Source organism: Nothobranchius furzeri, chromosome 5, assembly GCF_043380555.1.
Source record: "Nothobranchius furzeri strain GRZ-AD chromosome 5, NfurGRZ-RIMD1, whole genome shotgun sequence".
Classification (NCBI taxonomy): Eukaryota; Metazoa; Chordata; class Actinopteri; order Cyprinodontiformes; family Nothobranchiidae; genus Nothobranchius; species Nothobranchius furzeri.
The window spans coordinates 28,658,945-28,682,189 of NC_091745.1; the positions used below are offsets into that span (position 1 = coordinate 28,658,945).

A 23,245-nucleotide genomic window follows, 5' to 3' on the forward strand; every position below is an offset into this window, starting at 1 on the left:
ACGTGGGCTTTTATTTTGAAGGCGCTTGCATCTTTTCCGGTGTGTCGCAGTGTTTTTCCGTCTGACTTGACCCTGTGGGAAGAAGGAGTCCATGATGACAACTTGAAAACAGTATCCTGGAGAGCTGAGACTACCTGCTGGATACTGGTCGGCAGAAAGGTTCGTGTCCTGAGTGTCGCCTCGGTTCGGGAGCGGTTCAGCGGAGGAACGTCCACCAACCGTCCGGCTAACATGAGCTCCGGCGGCTGCAACTGTTGTTTACATCCAGCCCAGATGAAGATGGGCCCGGAGAGGCGTGTTAGCTAACCCGGCTACCCGAGCTGCTTCCAGGGAAGGTGTCATTGGAAAGCCTGCTCTGTCAGGACCGGGGAGGTCCACCCGAACCGCCCGCCGCCTGAAGGGTGAGTTCAGCACCGGTCAGAGGCGTAACCGCCCGGTTAACGGCAGCTGCCATCGGACGGACTGAAGATTAGGCCTGTTTGAAATTCTGCTGACAAAATGAGACTGATCGGAACAGCAATATTATAGGAAAATGATGCATGTGTGCAGCCACTGATGTTCATTTAGTACAACGTAAAATCAATAATTATTTTTATTTAAATCTACATGTCAGAAGTAAAGCTTTAGTTTCACAAATAAATTAATATGTCTATATTAAAATGCTTTAATAAATACATCTAACACGCTTAAGTTTTACTTCTTAATTAAAAAGTTGCTTTAAATGTGTATTAAAGTTCTGACATCATAAATAGTTGTGTTAATTCAGGTTTTACATTTTGTTCTTTTGGTGACTCCAGAAATATTTCACAAACGAAGAGATAATATCAAGTAAATATAATGAATGTTACCCTGAATCAGTTTTTATTTTCATCTGTATTATAAATGAGTTTTGGTGGAAGATGCTCTGAGTCTGGGTTCAGGGGCTGACTCTTGTAAAGTTCTGATCTGCCAATTCCAATTCATCACAAACTTTTTTATTATGGAATTATTATGCACGTTGACCAAATGTGATCACCAGACAATTTCTGAGTATCTATCTTGTGGACTTTTAGATAACAAGCTTCAGGGTAATTAAAACAGGATCCAAAGATGCATAAAATACCATCTTCAGACTCAAATGAGTTATTTTAAATAACTAAAATTCAATAGAATAAAATGTGAAACACAATAAGACGGACATACTAATTGCCAAGTAGTTGACACTTCTTATATTTTAACAGACCAGATGTGAAATTAACAGATACGTGAAATTTCTTTATGTACGGGTGCTTCACACCTGTTCATGCTGGTTCCTTTGCTGTGGCTTGGTTTGTTTTCACACACAGGAAACCACAGATTAACCAAAAAGGTGTGACTGCAAACCAGGTGAGAATGTTCAGGTCGTTGATTGGTCATATTGTCTGTGGGTTTCGAGCGTTATCCGTTCTTTCATATTCCGTTGTTGAATTGTGATCGGCAGACGCTTTTCCGGTTCGCGCCTCACTTTTTTTTACAGCAGTGGCCCAAAGCGATCTCCTAACACATGGATGTTCTGCTTCCTGATCACGTGACGTGTCACGTATGTGGATGAAGGTCGGCTTTAGAGCTGAGATGTTTGTTCTCACGGTGCGGGGGCTCGTCCGACACCCACACAGTAAAAACATGGAAATGACTTTAGTCGTCATTAGGGATGGGTACCGAATTCGGTACTTTTTAAGGTACCGACCGAATTCCATAGTACCGACCGAGCACCGATTCACGTCATTTGAAATGGTGCTTCGTTTCGGTACCCGTCCATCATAACGAGAACTTGCCAAGACAGCTGCGCATGCGCAAGAGCGTGATGTCGTCGGTCGCTGCGAGCCAGTTGTAAACAGAGCAGCATGGTAGAGAGAACGCACGCTAAAGCTTGGGTCCACTTCACTAAATGTGATGGGTAACTGGGTGATGATGAAACCAGCGACAACGATCTAAGTGAGACATCCTCATCTTAATCTGCTCCGGTAGGTAAATGAAATGTTTAAGATAACGTTAGCTTGATATGTTAGCTTCCGTTTCGCTAATGGTGCGTTCGCTTTCTCCTCGGAACTCCGAATTTCCGACTAGAAGAACATGAACGCGCACTAAAGTTTGGCTTCACTTTACTAAATGTGACGGGTGATTGGGTGAAGATGAAACCAGCGACAACGATCTAAGTTAAGTTAAAGTTAAAGTCCCATTAGTTGTCACACACACTGGTGTGTGTGCGAAATTTGTTCTCCGCATTTGACCCATCCCCTGGGGGGAGCGGTGAGCTGCAGACACAGCCGCGCTCGGGAACCATTTGGTGGTTTAACCCCCCAATCCAACCCCTTAATGCTGAGTGTCAAGCAGGGAGGCATTGGGTCCCATTTTTTCAAAGTCTTTGGTATGACCCGACCAGGAGTCGAACCCCTGATCTCCCAGACTCAGGGCGGACACTCTACCACTAGGCCACTGAGGCATCATCGTTTTAATCTGCTCCAGCAGCTAAATAAACTGTTTAAGATAACGTTAGCTTGATATGTTAGCTTCCATTGCCACCGTTGTTATCAGCTAATGGTGTGTTCGTTTCTCCTCGGAAATTCTAACTTCCCAGTACGAAAAAGGACGGCAAAAGGAATGAAGATGCACAGTAAATTTAGTTCACAGCAAAGATGTTTGCTTCAGTTTAATTATCAGCTTATAAAACTACAAGGATGATGTTAAAATGAAAACTGTTGTGTGTTATTTATCGTGATATTTGTCAAATATGGTTATATATTGAGAAAAATATATATTTAATTATAAAAGAGAATTAAAAATAATAAACACTCAAAAGTATCTAAAATTGGTACCGTTAAGTACCGGTATCGATTCCTAGGTACCGGGAATTAGTACCGGATCGATTCAAATGTCAAAGGTACCCATCCCTAGTCGTCACTGGCAGTGAATGAGTTAACACCGAGATCCCCACGTAGAAGCGCTGAGCCTGGCAGGACATGGAAATGAAGCCATGCAGCAAACTGAACCGAGACCAGTGATAGGGCAGTCGGCCATGATGCTTTGTGTCTGCCTCCTGTTGTTTATAACCGTGGCTCCCAGAAGTTGCTCATGAGTAGCGCGGTGTTTCTGCTAAACAGATCCTGATGGACATTTCAGCTCTCATCCCACCAAATACTTTTGGTTGTGCATCAGAATTATGTTAAAAAGTGTTGGTACTATTTATAGAGCAGGTCAAAGGTTTGTGTGTGTGTGTGTGTGTGGGGGGGGGGGGGAAGGGGGGTGTAACCGAGTATTAACAGTTAAGGGCATCCCTTTTTGGAACCAAACTGACATTGCCTCCTACAGTTCTTTTGTCCCACACCTTAGTGACATTACTGTGTTCACACCTGCTGAAACGTACCTCACCGGGGGAGGGGAAAGAGAGCCAGGTGGGTTTACCAGACTGAGTAAACCGTTGGTTCTACAGCTGAGTGAGAATACTCTTGGGTTGAGAGGTCAGGTCTGATAGGTTCAACAGCTAAAACCTGACATCCAACATAAAAAGAAAACATTCTGTGAAACTCAGCAGACTTGTTTACGAACCACTGTTGTTTTTAATTTTAGCAGTGGTCTGGGCAGATTTTACTACGGCCTACAGGGGGCGATAATGAGCTCTGTTCTACAGACAAGGAAGATGAACATAAACAAGCCTCCTCACTCAGCATTTTCCAAAGCAAGAGTCCTTGTTGTTCTCCTTCTCCTGCTTCAGTCTTCTTTGTCCTTTCTGCCTATGGTGCCCCCCCCCCCCCCCCCCCCCCCCCCCCCGGGCTGATCCTACCAGACAGATACGACGACTACATTTACATCATCACTTACACGGATGCAGAAATTATGAACAAGTGTGTTTCTGCCCTTAAACACTTACCCCTTCTTTCCACTGGAGCCGTCAGCAGCGCGAGTCGGCCGCGTCTCAGGAGCAGCATGTCGCGGCCTTTACGTGCCGGTTCTATTTTCTATGCGCGACGCCTCTGAAACGGGTCAAGTTCAACATTTTTGGGGAAGGAAAGACAGGAAATCGGACGCAGAAACGGAGAGAAGCTCCCGAGATTTCCAGAATAAAGAAACGTACTTCCTTCCGGTTGCTTTACTTAAAAAAACAAGTTACTAACTGTGCGGCCCCGTGAGAAGTTATCACCTAGCTAGCGGTCTCCTTTGTTTTTCAGGTCCGTGTTGGCGATTATAAAATGGACAGAACATTAAACACAAACCATGTTGTAGTTTTCTCCTGCTTGTTGTTGTGTTTACTGACGAAGTCACTCGTGTGACTTCGTGCTCGGTCGGTGACAGCTGCTCCCCTGCTGATTCGCGTCTCGTGGGAAGGGCCAAGCAGCAGCTTATGCGAGCAAAACGTGCTGCTGCAGTAACGTGCTGCTGACGGCTCCCGTGGAAAGCAGGGGTTAGAGTCCTTGTGGATCTTTATATGTAGACTCGTTGTTTTCTGATGTGATGATCTGGACACCATGGCTCATACGTGGCATCCCAGAGATCGATGGATGTCCTGAAGCCTTCTGACAGTTTGTTTGTCTCTGCAGGGATGGAAGTGTCCTCCCAGGACCCACCTCTTGTGGCCATGGACCTGTCAAAGAGCTACAACCCCCGGACCTGCAACCATGCCGAGGCCATGGACCTGGCCAAGAAGCCGGAGTGGTACCACCACAGCGCAGACGGAACCTCTACATTTAGGTCCAGAGTCTCGGGGTCCTACAGCTCTTCTGGGGCACCCATCCAGCAGGGCCCTGAGTCTTTGGGGTCCTACATGAATTCAAACCTCGCATCGGGGCTGGATCTGTTTCACGACCAGGTTCACAGCAGCCTGTGGCACGCCGGATTCTACGGAACAGACCAAAGCAGTGGCCCGGTTCCTGAAAGTAGCGGTGGAGAGGAGAGCGACAGCGGTTCTGATGTCATCTTTCTGGTTTCCTCGACCAAGGAGCCACTCTTGTGTGGTTCTTTCATCCAGGATGGTGTAGGGCACATTGTTGAGCCCCTGTCCCCCACCACGTCCTCGCCAGATGAAGGGCAAGGGTGCTATTTCCTACCTCAGCCCATGAGCTCTCCTAGTCCCGACACTTCGTACTCCGAGGAATCCTCGGACAGCTCAGTGGACGTTCCCGTTCATCACAACAGGCCCATAGTCCTTCTATCGGATCTCAGGGCTGTGTACAGAAACCCCACAGAATCCGATGTGGACGTTTCAAGTGAAGACAGTGACGTGATCGAAATTTCCGTCACCAACAACAAGAAGACAAAACTCTGCTGTAAGGAGAGTCCTCCTCAGAGCGAGAGTAAGACGTCTCGACCCAGAGAGAGAAGACACAGCGCCAGGATCAGGAAGTCCGTCTCAGAGTCCCCTCAGTTGTCCAGCAGCTCGCTACGGCACAGCCTGAAGAGACGGGTCAAAAACGATGCTGTGGGCATTTACAATGAGAACTGTGACTCTGACAACCTGATGGAGCTAGCAGTGAAGTTCTCCAGCTCAGAAGACTCGGTCTCACAGCCAGCGCTAACACAGAGAGCGAGCAGCCCGTCAGAGGAGTCCGATGCGGACGTCCAGACAGACAGGAAGTCTCCTCCTAAAGATGAACAGCCTCGCTGCAAAGCATCATACTCAAAGACTGTTAATCGCAAACACCTGAAGCAGCTCACTGGTCCCAAAATGAAAAGGTTGAGTAAAACCCAGCAGAACCAAGCCCACCGAACCACGCAGCAGCAGGTGACCTTGGCCTCCAAGAGCTCAGCAGGGAAGAGAAAGGCTCGACGAAGACGGAGGAAGGTCCAACACTCTGGACCTCCTGATCTGTTCCCATCCAGAGAACCAGAAATGTTACTAAAATATTTAAATGCTAAAGAGCAAAGAAAAGAGAGGAAGCCAGAAGCTTTCTGCCCATTTGTTCACGTTGAGCAGCGGGTGTGCCGGGTGGTGAACTGTCAGGAGGAGGAGGAGGCCACGGTTCGGAGCAGCAGGGGGCAGCAGAAAGCCCCTGGGACCATCCCTGGGTTCATCCCCTCCACATCTTGCTTCCATCTGGGTCGGCCCAGCCCAGACGGCCAGCAGCAGGCTGAGCTGATGTGCTGCCTTTGTGGGCAGACAGCCAACACCATGGGTTTGGGAGACCTTCATGGGCCGTACTTTCCCAGCGGCCCACTGGGTGACAGTTTCACCTGCAGGACCGAGCAAAAGAACGAGGTACACAAACTTCCTAATGGCCATTTGCCAAATTCCTCAGGAGACGACTGCAATGCTGACAAAGGTCTGCTCAGAGCTGACGGCGTGTCTACCGCTAAGGTGCCTGTTTTTCTGGATGAGCGCTGGATCCACGAGGACTGTGGGATCTGGTCCGCGGGGGTCTTCCTGGTCCGAGGGAAGCTGTACGGTTTGGAGGAGGCAGCTCGGCTCGCTCAGGAGACGGTGAGTGAGTGACTGTTTGCTCGATTCTACAGTTAAACACCCCGATGTTAATCATCTTCATGTTTAAACAAGTTCTGATGACTGTTTACATTTCCCAGACTTACTGGTGATGATGTGATGGATGCCTCAGAGCTCAACATCAGCTGATTGGCCCAGTCAAAGATATGAAATAAACATGTTATGATGTTTATAAGCTGCTGCACTAGTGGGTTCTTGTGCTATATATATACAATAATAAACAGGCTTCTGATCTGGTTGCTGTACTTCTGCTTTACCATCGATGAACCGAAACAATCAGCTGATACTCGGCATGAGTCAGCCTTCAGACCATCTGACCTCAGAAATCTCATTTTCTCAGTTTGAGCTCAGAAATGATACAAATGATGTTTTCTAGATTTGTTCGACCTGCCATCAAGCGGGAGCAATTATGGGATGTTTCCAGAAGGGCTGCTCCAGAAATTATCACTTCACCTGTGCCATTCAGTCAGGCAAGTCCTCTCATAATAAATAGTTTTGTTTAATGTTTCTGCTAGCTGTTCATTTTTTCAGCAGTTTTAAGTTTTATCTGTTTTAAAAATGTAAAAAGTGAAAATATTTTGATTTGCATGAACAAATGTTTGTTTCTGGATCTGAGAGAAGGTGGTAGATCAGATGAAAGCTGCAGTGCAGTCTGTATGATTTTTTTTTTAGAAATTTGTAAAAGTGACAGTCTGACCCTGCTCTGTAATGTAGGCAACACAACGACACATTTATCCTATGAGCCCATCCCTCATCCAGTAGAGCCCCATGCTATTTGAAATGAGCACCGCTCAGCATTATGGGCTCCACACACGGGAGGCGACAAACGACTGCGATCAGCAAACTTTTCGCTGTCGCTTTGATAACCTGACGTGGGAAGCGACATGCGGCAGCGGCCGGCGACGCGCTCTGTTCCAGGGCGAGTAGCGAGTCTTCTGTTGTTCCGATTGGCCGTCAGATTGTTGGGTTAATAAAGCAGTTCAGAAGTGAAAAAGCAGCAGACATGAAGTCTCACAAGGTTTTGCTAAGTGAAGTCTTACTTCTGACTTTACTATATAAAAACAAAAATTACGTGAATGGGTTCATCCCATATGACAAACAGGAAATGAATTGGTGAATTTGAGACCACACCAACAACCAACTCAGCGGACATTTTCCATGATGCTGCCTATTTGTGATCTCTAAGTTCTGTAGAACTGTTTAAAGCTCAGTGCAGTCAGACGTGGCGAGTAGGGGTGCAGCCATACAGTAATTGGACGGTTCGGTTCGGTTCGATACGTTGGTGTCACGGTTCGATATTTTTTCGATACAAAAAAAATTGTATTCATGCCTTTTTTTAATTTGTCATTCATTGAAATTTATTACAAATATTTTTTTTAACTCAAGTACAATTTTGTTAATTAAATGTTGCTACAATAGCAAACTTACGTAACTAAGAAAATAATCTGTGGAAAACCAAAGTAGCTTTTTTCCAAAATAATAGCTATACTATAGCCATCCTCTGGGCTATATTCTCAGCAGCAATTAAACAAATAGGGTCCCTATAAAATGAACTAATCTTTTATGGAACTCCCCCTCACACTCATCTTCTGGAGTGCTGGCACTTAGCTGCACATACAACAAAAATAAGTACGCGCAAAGCATCCAATTTGTGGCCCCAGCCCAGCAGCTGTGACAGCATGAACTAGTTCCTGGCGTTGTCACTAGTTTCAAGTATAGTACCTTTTGCTCGCACTAACTTCCAGTCTTCCACTGCTTCTGACAGAGCTTTGGCCAAGTCGTTTGTGGCGTGACTTTCGATGAGGCGCGTCTGCAGAACACTGCTTTTCATTTGCCATTCTGGATCAATATAATGTGCGGTGACGGCCAGGAAGCTGTGTGTAGCTCTTGACGTCCAGCCGTCTGAGGTCAGAGCAACAGCGGGTGCTGCTGACACTGCCGTCTCTAATTTGGCTTTCGTCTCATTGTACAAAGCAGGAACTGCGGTCTCGGTGAAATAGGTTCGTGAAGGAAGATTGTAACGGGGCTCAAGTACTCTCAGCAGCTACCGAAACCCGGTGTTGTCTACTACAGAAAACGTTCGCATGTCGACAGCAATAAAAGTAGCTATCGCCCTGTCTATTTCTTTTGCCCTCTTGGGATCACGTGTAAACGGCTGTCTAAATGACTCGGGAAGAGCTTGTTGCATGCTTGGTTGTTGATGTTTGTTCCTGCCTCCACTTGTCTGTGCATCAGGGTGATGTCGGCGTAAATGTACAGTCATATTTGTTGTGTTCCCGCTGACGTAATTAAGCATTGTGTGGCATCTCCGACATACTGTGGTAGTTTTGTCTGTGACGCGCTTACCATCAGGGTCACGCTTCACATGAAAGCCAAAAAAGTTCCAAACTCCAGATCTGAAAGACGGAGGAGGACGTTCAACCTCTGGGACCGCTGAGGCAGCTGCCATGACTTGCAATTAGCCAACTTCTCATGTCTCGCTATCAAGCATGTGGGCGGCGCTAAGTGGATCTGCGCTCGACAATGCGACCTCAGGCGGAGTAGTCAAACGCAGATCACCCAGATCCACTGGATCTCATCGTCAGAAGAAAAATTGATAAAAATAAATAAAAAAAAATACGGTATTGTTCGGTACATATGCGTACCGAACCGAAAGCTCCGTATTGAACGGTTCAATACGGGTACATGTATTGTTGCACCCCTAGTGGCAAGTATTAACTTTTTCTTCATGTTTGACTGGAGATGTACTGAGAAGCATCCTGTCTGCTCATTGGTCATTCGGTACCGTTAGCCAATAGGGTTAGACATCTACTTACGTACAAATGTCAATCACAGAGCGTTTGCGGAAGACCCTAGACAGATTTCTAGATGGGAATAAACCGTGTAACATGAGAACAATGACTGTAAAACAATGTGTTTTACCTCTTTTGGCTGGCGTTCACAATCGAGAGGCATTTCCTCCTGCTGTAATCGTGGAAGTAGGGAGAGGGGCTTAATGTGCAATGCACTTTCCTGCCTCTGGATGGTGTCGTCTTAGATTAAGCTCTGGATTTCTGCTTTAAAGACGAGGTTGACTCACATGTTTGTGTTTTTCAGGTTGTGTCCTCAACGAAGACAACTTCTCCATGAGATGTCCCGAACACAAAGTAAACACACAACAGTAGACGCTCCCAGTTCACAAACTGTAATCAAACAGGAAATCGGTTAAATGTAAATAATCAGTCTGAATAGAAGTAAACCGTTTCAGAGTACTGGGTTTTTAACCAGAGACCAGATGTACCAAACATCATTTAGAAGGTGTGCAGTTAAATAGGTCACTGATAACTAGCTCCTGGTGTTTCATGGCATCAGGATCTACCATTAAGCCACGTTTGGTGGTCTTTTCATGCACAATTATCCAGTTTATGCTGTTAAATCAAACTCTGATGATACTTTTATTATTAGGATGGACCTATGAGCTTCTGCAGGTTTCAGTCACATTTAAGACCTTTTTAGGACTTCTATGATTCAGATTTAAGATGAATAAACAATTTTTGTACAGTTTATATATATATTTTCTAAATAAGAAGTCTAATTACATTTGAGTCTGATTAGCAAACTGTAGTTGCAACGTGTCATTTCTTCTTCCCTGGACCGTTGTTACTGCAGCAGCTTTACTTTAGTGTCTGCAGACTCCTGCGGTCTGCATTTGTCTGAGCTTTAGAGAGCTGAACACAGAAGCCAGGAGCAACCGCGTCTCTTACAGTTAATACATCATTTATGTTCACCTTTAAATACCTGGTCATGGATGACCAACGGGTTGTTGTTCTGAGAGATTTTTATTTTAGGATGTTTGTTCCTTTCTGATGTTTTTTCTTTGATCTGCTAGAATAAAACCTTCACATCTACAACCAGACAAGACAAGAGATGACACAGAAGACACGTGGGGGCCACAGAGGTTTGTTTATTCCTTTAAAATTGGTTTAGACAGATTATTTTCTGAAAATAACAAAATTATCACTATTCTGTTTTAAATAATCATTAAACCATAATAATAAAATTAGGGTGTGATGAAAATCCTCTGGATCTCAGAATGTAGTTGCTGCTTCTCCAGGGATTGTTGAGGTTGTTGTTTCTTCTTCATGATGCTCGCAGATTCTCAGGAGCCTGGTGCTTGCAGTTCCTCATACATCCATTTGGGGGCAGCATCAGCTTTGGTCCTGAGAAATTATCTCAATCCTCTTCACTGTTCAGATGAAACTTTACCAGCCTAAGCTGTGCTGCTGTATCCCTTCCTCCTTGTCAAACCAAGTGTTCAGATGTTTCCTTATCTTTCTGTTATGGCCTGTTTACCCGCTAAATCAGGGATGGAAATCTTGCTTTTGAAGGTTGACCTGTGACCTCTAGAGCCCTGCACGGGCCTAAAATCTGAGCCCGCGTCCGACCCGGCCCGAAAAGGTTTTCAGGATTCTCTGGCCCGGCCCGAGCCCAAGCCCGGCTTTTTTTTTAACCAACTAAATGAAAACAAAGTGCGTCAATCCTGACCAATGTGTTAAAAGACGTGCAGGATCCGAGCGTCGCAGAAGCGTATGCGGGAAGCTTCCACTGAAGCGAGCGTTTTCCAAACCCTGTCGCTCAGAGAGGCTTGTCACTTAGAAAATGTTCCCTGATTATGAAACTTTGGCTGAATAGTGCTTGTTCCTGTCTCCAATGTGCGACACATCCAGGAGCCGTCTGAGGAGAAGCCCAGAATCTCACATCCTCTTCAGCTCATAAGCGCCTATGATTACGCACAAGCGTGACCCAACACGGACTCACAATAAGACTGGGTTGGAACTGTTCAGGTTTACGCAGACAATCTTCACATAGAATTGACTTACAGATATAAAATTAATGCAGTAAAATATAAAGCATTTTATTTAAATATCCATTCGTTATTTTACAAGCACAGAGAGCCGCATCAGATGGATGGAAGAGCCGCGGGTTGCCGATCCCTGCTCTAGTTCAAGATATCATTAAAATTCCAAAAGTGCTGAAAAGATTAAAAATGGGGCTTTTCGTGCATATACAATACATTACGGTAGCCACCGGGATTCCCTGTCTTGAGCGCAACGAATCACAACACAGATTCAGAGACATGCTGAGTTTGTCATCCAAAATGCTCCGTTTTATAACTTTTGAATGGCTGATCAGATTCAAATAATTCCAACGGTTCCTAAAAGTACATAAAAGCAGCTTTCCAACGATCTATAGCATGAAGCAATCAGAGTTAGAGAAAATATTGCTACGAGGGGAAATCCTGCTGTACAGCCTGATTGAAACGGAGCGCAGCGCTGCGGTGAAAGCGGATAACCTATAAAATGACATGTTGAGGACGCAAACTCAATACATCTCTTTTATTGTGAGGTAATAATTTCTCCGAGTTTTGCGGTTGCGGGCGGGAGTAGACATGTACGCTGCAGGTGCGGGCGGGAGTGTAACACACACGTTGCAGTTGCAGGCTGTAATGGTCAGAAATTCAGCGGGAGCAGAGCGGGATGAAGAAAACAGTCCCACGCAGGGCTCTACTGCTGCGTTTAAGTGTTTTAATTTTTTTAAATGATTTCGATTAAAAATAAAGGCGCCCGGCCCGGCCCGTGTCGGAGGTAATTGCACAGTCGTTGGCCCGAAGCCCGGCCCGACGGCCGACCCGAGGGCCTAGGGCTTCAGTGCAGGGCTCTAGTGACCTCAGCATGACCATGGTGGGACATCCACTCTTGTTTGTTATTAACACACCAACCCACTTTAAAGTACCATAGTCATCATCACACACTGGTGAAATTACATTCTGCCACTGATCCATCCCCATGGGGAGCGGTGAGCTGCAGCAGCGGTTGTGCTCAGGAACAATCCAACCCCTTAAAGCTGAGTGTCAAGCAGGGAGGCCCCTTTCACCACAAACCACAACAAGATAAAAATAACCATTGGTTGTTTATATTGGCTCAGTTTTCCTTCTCTCAAAAATCATAACATCTATTCTAGACAACACTGTAAAACAGGCAAGAGAGCCCCGCCCCCTTTTGGAGCGCTGTAGCTCCAAAAGGGGGCGGGGCTAGAGAGTCACAGTAGAAACATTTAGAGTTTAAACAGTTCACAGAAAGTTAGACTTTTCATGACCGAACTGGTGGTTTGTCTTCTTTCGTGGTTTTTACACAATCCCAATTTAGGTAAGATCGTTCTAGATTTTCTGTTTTTTACGCTGAGCGCTCATGACGATGATGTCACTATTTAACTTCCACAACTTGGTGTTTTATTCTTCCTCCCCCTGCTGGACGGTTGATGCTTTTCTTTCAGATGCCTTACCATAGTGACCCCAATGAGTCACTGTTGACAGCTTTAACATTTCTGTTAATCTCTTATACAGTTAATCATCTGAGTGTAGTTCTGCTGGACCCAAACTGAAATATAATAAAATAAATGATTTCTGTCTGTTTTCCACTGACCTGAGCTCCCTCTTCATTTTGTTCCTAGAACGTTCCTCACTTCTCCTCAGGGTTGGACTCGAGCTGTGACTCCACCTCAGCTGTTCAGTAAAGCTGCGTCTGCGGCTCAGACAGAAGGCGGGCAGCCGTCATGACTGAAATGGGGCCCGTCTTTCCTTTGCTTTTAGAATCAACTTGTTCTGTTCTGTTAGTCTTAATGTAATGTTCCACATGTAGTTCTGGCCCGATCTGTTGCTGCTCACATGGACTCTAATATTTAAGCCTAGTAATGAACTCAGAGTTGAACTGACCTCATGTATTAGACGTGTTTAATGTTAATGACACTTTTTCTACACGTTTTTGTACGACTTTTATATTTTCCTGTTCCAGTTTCAGTCATTTCCCGTTGTCGCATGCACCATTGGTATTTGCTACTATGCACTTTATGTTTTAGTTATTATTTAAGTCTGTTCTTTCTTTTCTACTGAAGTTATTTAAATTTAACACAAAGCTGCACTAAGCTCAAGAGTTTGTCTAAATGTTAGAGATGATGGTTGTGCCCTTGTCTGAGAAAACCTGCACATTCCTCACATTCAGGGTTATTGTAGTTTATTTAATCTCTGCTTACACAATGTGCAAATCCATATTTGATTTAGTAGCAAATTTAATTTATAAACTGGAAAACGAGCTTCAGATCGACCAAACCATAAAATAATTTCTGAGAAAAAGGAGAAAAGATGATGTGTGGCTATTTTCTCCAACTGAAATACAATTCAGCTTCTTCAATGGGAAGTTTTTTGTGTATTAATTAACTTTTTGTGTAGTTTTAACTAAATACTTTGGTTTATGCTGGTGTGAAATGTTCATGATTTGAAGGATTAAATAAAACTTGAGAAAACTATTTTTGCCACTAAATGTTATTTCGGAGTTATGATCATTTCCAGCTGAATAAGCTAATGGCAGCTTCATTGTTCCCATTAAGCTAAATTAAACAATGCCCATGTTACAGTTAAATCTATGCATGCAGTAATGTGTGTGTGTGTGTGTGTGTGTGTGTGTGTGTGTGTGTGTGTGTGTGTGTGTGTGTGTGTGTGTGTGTGTGTGTGTGTGTGTGTGTGTGTGTGTGTGTGTCTGTCTGTCTGTCTGTACATTTTTAAACTAACAAACAGCTGAAAATACTTTTACAACTTCATAAATCCGCTGAAACACCTGATTCTGGATATTTGCTGTAAACTCTTCCTGCGGTGAAGACCTGGTCCTGAATATTTTTGAATTCTCTCTCCTGAATGCTAGTGGTCTTTGAGGGTTCTGCTCCATAAACACTAGCTGATCATGTTGCCTGGCAGCCACAGAGCAGTAATTAGCATCCTGTTGTTTCTGAACCTTTCAACTCCCACCTCACACTTCCCAAACTGCTGCTCACAAGTAATCTGCCTGTGAGCCGTTCTCACTCAAGTCTTCTGTAACCAGGCGGTGAAAATTTGACATCTGGGGCTGATGAAGCCTGGAAGGAGCTGGGTGAACGGGTGGTGATTTGGATGAATGATCTGTCAAAGTGGCAGCCATGGGTTCAGATTTAATCCTTATTTGTGTTTGAGTTTGGAAATGAAATCATCAGAGTTCAGATTAATGCTTGAGAATGTTTTGTTAAACGTTAAAACTGAATCTGCCTTGTGTGGAGATGTAGAAATACCCTCAGGTGTGTGCGTGTGTGTGTGCGTGCGTGCGTGCGTGTGTGTGTGTGTGTGTGCTGCAGCTCCTACACATGAACAAAGTCTTCCTGCTGCAAGGAACACTGGCAAGGCTCCAACTACCTGAACTGATTTATTCTCCACTTTTAAATGTCCAACAATTGAAAATATCAACAGGGTTAGAACATGGGAAAAGGAAACTGCTGGTGAGCCTGTTACAGGATCTACAACATAAAGAAATTTTAATTTTAAACAATTTATCTGTAAGGAAATCCTGAATAGAACAGAAAAGTCACAATAGTCAGAATATTTTGTTCAGACATAAAAGATGTTTTTTTTTTTTACCTAGGCGTGTTTTGACTGTCATCTGGTGTTGGTGCCTTCATCTCCTAGCCTGGCAGGCCAGACTAAATAAATATATTATTTAATTTTTTTTACTTTGCAAAGCAAAAATTTGGTCTAGTTTACTAGGCTATTCATCTCCTTTATCTGACCCGTAAGGCCTGACAGTTTAGCCACGCCCACCCCAGTCAGATAGTCTCTGGAGGATGGAGGCCCAGGTGGATGATCAGGTGTGTCCAGTCCTGGACCTAGAGAGCTGGTATCCAGCGTGTTTTACTTGTTTCTCTACTAAAACACACTTGTTGTCATCAAGCTCTGCAGGAGCCTGTTAATCTAGATTGTCTGATAAAAATCAGGTGTGTTGGAGCAGGGAAACAACTAAAATATGCTGGATACCAGCTCTCTAGGACCAGGATTGGATAACTTGATGAAAAGGCTCCCTACTTTACAGACCGTATGACAGGCTCGGCCAGCTAGGGGGAGGGAGGCTGCGGGCGGTCCTGTGGGCTTGCCGCCGATGTCTCCCGGGACTCTGTTGGCTGCTGGTTGTGGCCCCCCGGGGTGATCCTCTGCACCTCTCGAGGGGGGCGGGGGCCTTTCTGGTTGCAGTCTCCCTGGAGTTCCTGTGCTCTGGGGCAGCTCCTGGATCCCTGGGACTTGGAGCTTTTCCCGTCTCCTACACATCTTTGGGGGGCGGATCTGTGGTCCTTCACACTCTCTGTTGGACGCTCCTATAGAGAAACCTTACATAAACAAGCGCGTGTACACACACAGGTGCTCACATGGTGCTCTCAAAAGTATGGACATGGGCACGTTCAACACATGTCTTAAGGCTGTGGTTGGCACAAAATGCACTGTGATTTATTATTGTGTGATTGTTCAGTTAAACAATGTTGATTTTATATTTCACCATCAAGTTGACGCAGTGATAGCTTGATCTTGTTGTATTGTTGTGTGTCCCATTTTTTTGTTTTTTGTTTTTTTTTCTTCTCTCTTTCTGCAGGTCTAGAAGCAGACTCTTGTTCATTATTGTTTATTTTTGTGGAACCCCCACCACCACCACCACCTTTAGTCTCTTCCTTTTTCTTTCACCTCTGTCTCCGTGTCTGGTCGGAATTACAAAGCATTCAACAACAATAACAATAAAGTTTTAAGTATCAGGCGTGACATTAAAAGCAGACACTTTGATGCTCCACCTGAGAGTAAATCTGTAAGGCTTGTCACCAGCATTCAGACATCAACTCTGTTTGCTTCACAGCCAGACAGGACACGGGGGGGGGGGGGGTATGACAGAAGTGGGCGTGGTCAACCCACAGGTGTGACAGGTAGACAGCAGCTGGAGTCAAAGCATGTCGATGTGAAAACACTTCGCTTTTTATGTTTCTGAACAAGATCTGACCAAATATTTATAAAAGTAAGACAAAGTAAATAGATTCTTAGTTTATGAGAAAATCTAAATTTGCCTGCATAGATTTTCCTGTTTACCTTGATAACGTTCTTCATCAGCATGTTTCTCATGTTTCTAACTCAAGTTTAGATCTTCTTACCACAATTCCAACAACACAAGTTTGTGTCCATACTGCGTTCCTGTTGCTTTGTGAAAAATTTTCCCCTTTTTCATATGTTCATAACTAATTTATCAGAAAGAAAAAATAGCGGTCATGATTTGGGGAAATCCAGAATAATTTGTTTTATCGGAAGCTTTTTAGTGCCTGAAATGTTATTAAAGCCTTTGCGGCCATCAGTGGAATTGCACAAATGTTTATAAATGACAACTTTCCTACTTTCAATTATATTTTATTGTCTGTAATAAATGTTTTGCATCCTTTAATCACATTTAGCTCCTCGTGACAAAATCCATAGTTAGTTTTTAAATTCACTTGTTCTTAATTCCATCACTTTCCATCAGAACATGACCTCATTTTAAACAAAGGCGTGGAACTCTTAGAAAGCATATTTTAATTCTTATTTATGATTGTAAAAAGTGTAGCGTCACGAAGGGCCTCTAATTTGTGACACAGGTCACATTTTCACAGCTACGTCAAGCTGGGTCAACTGTAACTTTGCCTCGCAGATTAACCATGCAAGCAGCCATAATGTCTGCTGAATATCATCTTTATCTGCTGCTGTTCCGTCCCAGAAGAAGGACACTTCAAGATCACAATAATTTTAAATAACAATAGCAATAAACTCTTTGACTTTATTACTGTATATTATAATCATAAATAATCACTTGGTTCAGTATAAATGTATTTTAATTACTGAAACTTATTATGCTTTGGGTATAATAATGATTATTGTGATAATCGGTTATGTGTGTTCAGCAAACCAGAAGGTCATCTCGCACGTAACCAGCCTCATTCAGAGGGTATCCAGGGTAAAAGTAAACTGCCATCACACAACTCATGACCAAAGCTTTCTTGCTGAGAGTGGGCGTGTTCTGAGGGGTTTGTTAAAACTAAATTTCCAGCAGCAAAAGTTCAGTTCTTGAACCATACGAGGAGACGAGGGAACGGCCGCCCGAATCTCCACCTTCTATTCTGTCACGCCGATAGAATAGCTTCGAATAAACGCACCTGTAACCAGCTGATGCAAAACTCCTTCAGAGTTCAGCCAGATGCTCGATTGTGTACCCTGCGACATCTCTGGACCAGAGGATCGGTTCTACTCACGTCTTCTCTACCGGACCGAGTACCCTGAGGCTGACAACATCCTCCTTGACCTCAGGATCCACACAGAGGGTCGCCTGAATGGGTGAGGTAGCACACAGATTGTGTTTGATGCTGTTCTCTCTAAGTAACAACACAGTTAGCTGCAAAACCATCATCTCACCCAGAAGGAGTTCCTCTCTCTGGCAGAAAACTTTTGAGAATCCATTCACGCATCCAAGCTCTCATTTCATTTTAGCTTTCCATCCAGTCACAGGTAAAGCTTTTGATACCAAGTTTAATATCAAAGCTGGTAAATTGTCGTCCATGAATTGTCATTTTTAATTGTCATTTAAATTGCCGTTTCAAATTGTCAAGTTTAAAATTGTTAGTAATAAATTCTTCATTTTTAAACTCTGCCTCATCTTTGAAATGAAACACAGAAAGGTATAAATATTTCTGGTTGTTGAAAAAGCAAAGATTCCTAACTTCTGTTTAAAAAAATAAACTTTTGCTATTAAATCTAATTATCTTAAATTAAATATTAATCTTTGGATTAAAAATAGACCAAGCAGGTTGGTGTATGAACTTCTATCGATTATATAAGTGTCCTGGATATTTATACACGATATAAGCTTCACATGCTAATGTGTTTGATCATTCTCAGAATCTAACAACTGATAGCAAACAGTGTTGATTCTAGTATGTAGTAATACGCTACAAAAGTCTCTCTGAGTTTTTCATGCAGTCTAAACTTGAAAATGGTCTCCTACACCTGTCTCCTGCATTAGCTTCTGATAGAAAATAGATGTGAAACTCCAGGAATTAAAAACAGACGTCACACTGTCACTTAACATTCATGCACTCACCCATTTTGACTCACGACGGAGAAGTCTGTTGTTGGTTTAGCGTCCATGAGAGAGCTGAACATGTCTCAGCTAGTAGAAGCTAACTGTTAGCATTAGCAACTCCACCACTCAGCAGAACTCCTCCAAACTTGTGTTATTTATGCAGAAAACACATCAGCGTTGCAAGTCAGTGGTAGAGTTGCGTTGCTGTTATACAATCAGAGGCGAGATGTCCGGATATCAGGGAATAATACGTTTGTTGTGATGGCAATCACTTCTACTTCCTAGAAATGTTGCAGCACTGTTTTTGCCCTCGGTTTATGTGTCTACTGATTAAAATAAGGAAGGGTGATGTAAAAATAAAATTTGTGCTGTTTTATTCCCTAATCCAACAGCTGAAGCTGCAGTCTCCCTGGGATCAGAGCCGCTCACATCAGTGTCTATTCGTCAGAACCCTTGTGAGGAAACCATCCAGGAACCGTAGTCTATATTTGGGAGCGTATTGCACCTCCTGTTTGTCACCTCGTTGGAAGGCTCTGGTGTTGACCTGAGATGTTTCTCGCCTCCCGGTTTTCTTGCATCTCATTTGGCTCAGAATAGCAGCACATTCATGCTCCAGAGAGCATCTTCTGGGGAGCAGCTGCTGGGTTTAGTTCCAGTTTGATCAGAATCCAGCTGCAGGTTTCTTCAGACTAGCATTGTTTGAAATTATATTTATCTAAAACTACTTCCCTTTAAATGTGATCACACACACACACACACACACACACACACACACACATACACACACGCACGCACGCACACACACAGACACACACACACACACACACACACACACACACACACACACACACACACACACACACGCACGCACACACACACACACACACACACACACACACACACACACACACACACACGCACACACACACACACACACACACACACAGAGGTGTGATGCTGAAATCTTCAGCATCTGGATGCTAGACATTTCCCAGCAAGTTATATTATAGAGTTTTTGAACCGGTGAGGTTTAAAATCAGTGTTACAAACCTGTAATAACTGTATTAATAAGTTTTGTATTAGTCACACCTGGTACAATAAGCCACTGCTTTCCAGAAACCAGTTTTATGATCAGATTTGAATGTTTGAATCCAGATTTGATCTTTCATTTCATCATGATTAAGGCCCTTAATGAACACGGCATTCGAAACAAATGCATCATTCTTTTATACAGAAAACTGACACTAAATATATTCAGTTTACAGGAATTAAATCACTAAATATATTAAAAACTTTATTAAATCAAGATGAAAATGTAAACTAAGAGTGTCTGTGGTTAAGTCTGTCAGTTAGAACAGAAATATAATAAAAACAAATCTGCTTTTGTTAAGAGTCGGAGTATGAATGTATGAACTAAAAGTTTTGGTTTGTAAACAAGAGCAGATAACATGAGAGATTTCTTCTTTCTGCCTCTTCATTCACTTGTATGGCTCTTTTTTATTGTGAATGAATAAATAAAAGATAATAAACAAACAAACAAACAAACAAATAAATAAAAAATAATCCACAGGATTCAGCTTCTTGCCAAATTAACATTACAAATAATTTTTTTTTTGCTTTTGTATTTAAGGCCAGTAGAAACCCAGATTGTGTTAGCTCTGTTTGGTTTACTTTAAAAACCAACATTCGCTAACAACAAACCTCCAGTGAAAGTGAGATTAAACTGATTTAATTGAGATAAATTGGCAGTAAACTACCTCGATCTTCTCCCCACAGCTGTCAACCAAATTAAAATGTCATTTTTTCCCCTAAAATCCAACATTAATTCTGTGATGACTGATAAAGTGGTTCTCACGGCTGAGAGTCATTTCACTTGTTATTATAGATGTGTGTGTGTGTGTGTGTGTGTGTGTGCACGTGCGTGCGTGCATGAGTCACTGAAGCCTGTCTCAGCATGGGTCACTCCACTTTTAAAACGTACTCTTGTCCTCCGGTTTGGGCCGTCTATAATCTTTCTGCCTTCTCACACACATCCTGTGCAGCCTGCTCTTCCTTTCATGTCCTCCCAACTCTGTTGGCACCTAATCAGCAGTCTCAGCACACAACCACCCCAAAACGTCCACAGTGGATCAGACATAAAAACACTAAACATGCAATAAACATCAAGCTCACAAGGTAAAGTCATGCAAATTAAACAAAACTACACAAATCATTACACAGAATATACCATTTTTCCACTGTTTGACGTGTGTGTGTGCGTGCGTGCGTGTGTCTGTTTGCATTCACATCCTGGCTGTGGTAAAGACGACTGGCTGAAGCTCAGACTGAGGATCATGATGAAGCAGAGAGGAGATTCGAGGTGCTTTAGGTTTCTATTGATTTGGAGAAAGGTGAGAAAACTAAGATTGTCTGTGTTCTGAAGCCTCAGCTGGTGGTTCTGAGTGTTTTTGAGCTTCAGATCAGGAGCTTAGAGCTTGTTGGACCCTCTTGGAACCTGCCTAAGTGGGTCTAAAGGTTGGTGTTTTCAGCTCACCAGGGAATAGCTTTGTTACAAGCTTCATCTGATGCCCAAGCACATATCTTTTTTTTTTTTTTTTGTGGTTTTGTTCCAGAGTTTAAATCAACAGCTGCAGATTTTCACTGTCTCACTACTGAGGTTCTGACTTAAAGTTTGACAGAAGAAGAAGAAAATATAATTTCTATAGCGCCTCTCAAGATAAAAATCACGAGGCGCTTCACAAAAACAAAAAATGTAAAAATATAAAAAAGCATTTAGAATATGTTTAAAAGTATATTTAAAATGAGCAAAAATAGACAATTGTGATTAAAAATGTTAAGAAAGAGAGAGTGAACAGGAAAGAGGGAAATCAGTAGATCCTGAGGAAGGTGGAATAGGTGGGGAGAGCAGAATAAAGAGAGAGAGGTGAAGAAGGTCATACAAAAGCCAGCTTGAACAAGTGAGTCTTCAGCTGCTTTTTAAAGGAGACCACTGAGTCCACTGATCTCAGGCTCAGGGGGAGAGATATGGCGTCAGACCCGTGCCACAACCCGTGCACGCGGATTGGGTCCACATCGCGCGTGTGAACGGGACTCGCGAGTGAAAATATATATGGCGAGAGGTCATTTGTGCACTGAGAGGGAGCAAACTGTGTCTGTGAGCGCACAAGGACGTGCACAAGTGACAAACCTGCGTGCGCGCGTTGCCCACGAGCACACGGCAGAGGAAAACATGCACGCGCGGCAGCCTCTCTGCGCGCTCGGTTTCTGACTCCGCTCGCTCGGCTGTGAAGGGGTTTTGGCACTCTGGAGGCGTGGCCTGTAGCAGATCTTCTCTGTTCTCTGATTGGTTAGTTTTGCCCGCACTTTACTCTCTACCTCATTGGCCCATTGGCTTCCTGTCGGACCAAAATGATGAGAGTTATATCTATATAAATAAATCTGATATCCAGTAGTTGCTGTCATAGCTCAGCTGGGAGAGTGGGTGACTCTCTGCCCGGAGGATCCAGGTTCGAGTCCGGGCAAGGAAAATAGAGTAGGTGTTGTGTTATTTTTTCCTAATTCCTGTGATATTATTTTACATTTGTGACCGTTCAACGGTCATTAAACGTCCGAATGTTTGCTGGGCAGTGTTTTAAAAAGTGCACATAAGCTAGATGGTTTTAACCATATAAAATTATATTTTTTGTGATACTGGAAAAATACATACTGAAATAAAACTACTGATTGAAAACTTTATGACTGTGGTTGCACAATATATGACTCACTAATACACTGCAAACTCCCTTAGAGTGGGGCTTCCAGAGAGAGAGAGAGAGAGAGAGAGAGAGAGAGAGAGAGAGAGAGAGAGAGAGAGAGAGAGAGAGAGAGAGAGAGAGAGAGAGAGAGAGAGAGAAAGAGAGAGAGAGTTTGTATTCTGTCAAAGTTGTAGTATTACTTCAGCCACTCTTGAGAGGAGACTCCAGGTAAAAATAGACTTGTGGGTGTAGGTATGTTCAAGTTTAAAAAGTTCTTGCCTCATTAATGTATTGTTTATTTTTTTCAGCATTTAATTGACGAATTCTCCTTTCAAATAATTAATTGATGAGTTACATAATTGTCCATTTAGAAATGTTGAATGGACTGAGTCAAGTTTGGTGCACTTTATATATTTCAAAACATGTTTTTTTATTTTAATGATGCATATAAATAATTTAAATGTTAATTTAATGAAATATTTCAATTTTTTCATTACCTCACCCTTGTTTTGACAAAAACGGGACCTCATTCATCCTGCTGGAGGACGGGATCCTTTAGGTGCAGCACATGGACGTGGAGATGGGTTTTCTTCCACAAGCGCTCAATTTTTCTGCATTGGCGCTTCAGGCTGCGAAGGCTGTCATTAAACCAGGGAGTAGGGTTCACTGCAGGAACTGATCTGGTTCTGACAGGACAGATGTTGTCCAGAATGGAGAGGCAGTGCTCGTTAAACTGAGAAGTTAAGGAATCTGGGTCGTTATCAGAAGAACAGGGTGGATCAAAAGCAGCAGAAGAATTGCTAGCTGTGCTCTCATTAAGAAAACGAGAACTAACCATACGGTGAGCAGGAGGTGGGGACACAGAAACTGACAAGTTAAAGAAAATGCAATGGTGACCTGAAATATAAACGTCCTCAGGACAAACACTGTCAGCATTTAGACCCAGGGTAAAAACAAGGTCTAGAGTGTGTCCCCTGGTGTGTGTGGGGCCAGAAACATGCTGGGTAAAGCTGAAGGAGTCCATAAGGCTGGAGAAATTCATGGCAAAGAGATCGGAGGGATCATCAACGTGGATGTTAAAGTCACCAACA

The 23,245-nt window shown here is 43.4% G+C and overlaps 1 protein-coding gene across 2 annotated transcripts; it reads left to right on the forward strand.

Moving 5' to 3' along the window:
* The first annotated feature begins 23 nt into the window (after window positions 1-23).
* si:ch211-165g14.1 (transcription factor 20) lies at window positions 24-13,789 on the forward strand. Of its 2 annotated transcripts, XM_015941738.3 has the most exons (7): window positions 24-401; window positions 4,554-6,208; window positions 6,308-6,430; window positions 6,825-6,918; window positions 9,545-9,594; window positions 10,317-10,385; window positions 12,938-13,789. In XM_015941738.3, exons 2-6 carry the CDS (start codon window positions 4,556-4,558, stop codon window positions 10,356-10,358), a joined length of 1,962 nt encoding a protein of 653 aa, XP_015797224.3. In that variant the 5' UTR covers window positions 24-401; window positions 4,554-4,555; the 3' UTR covers window positions 10,359-10,385; window positions 12,938-13,789. The 2 variants fall into 2 exon arrangements, with proteins under 2 accessions (XP_015797224.3, XP_015797223.3); XM_015941737.3 differs by having other exon boundaries at window positions 4,554-6,430.
* The last annotated feature ends 9,456 nt before the right edge of the window (window positions 13,790-23,245 follow it).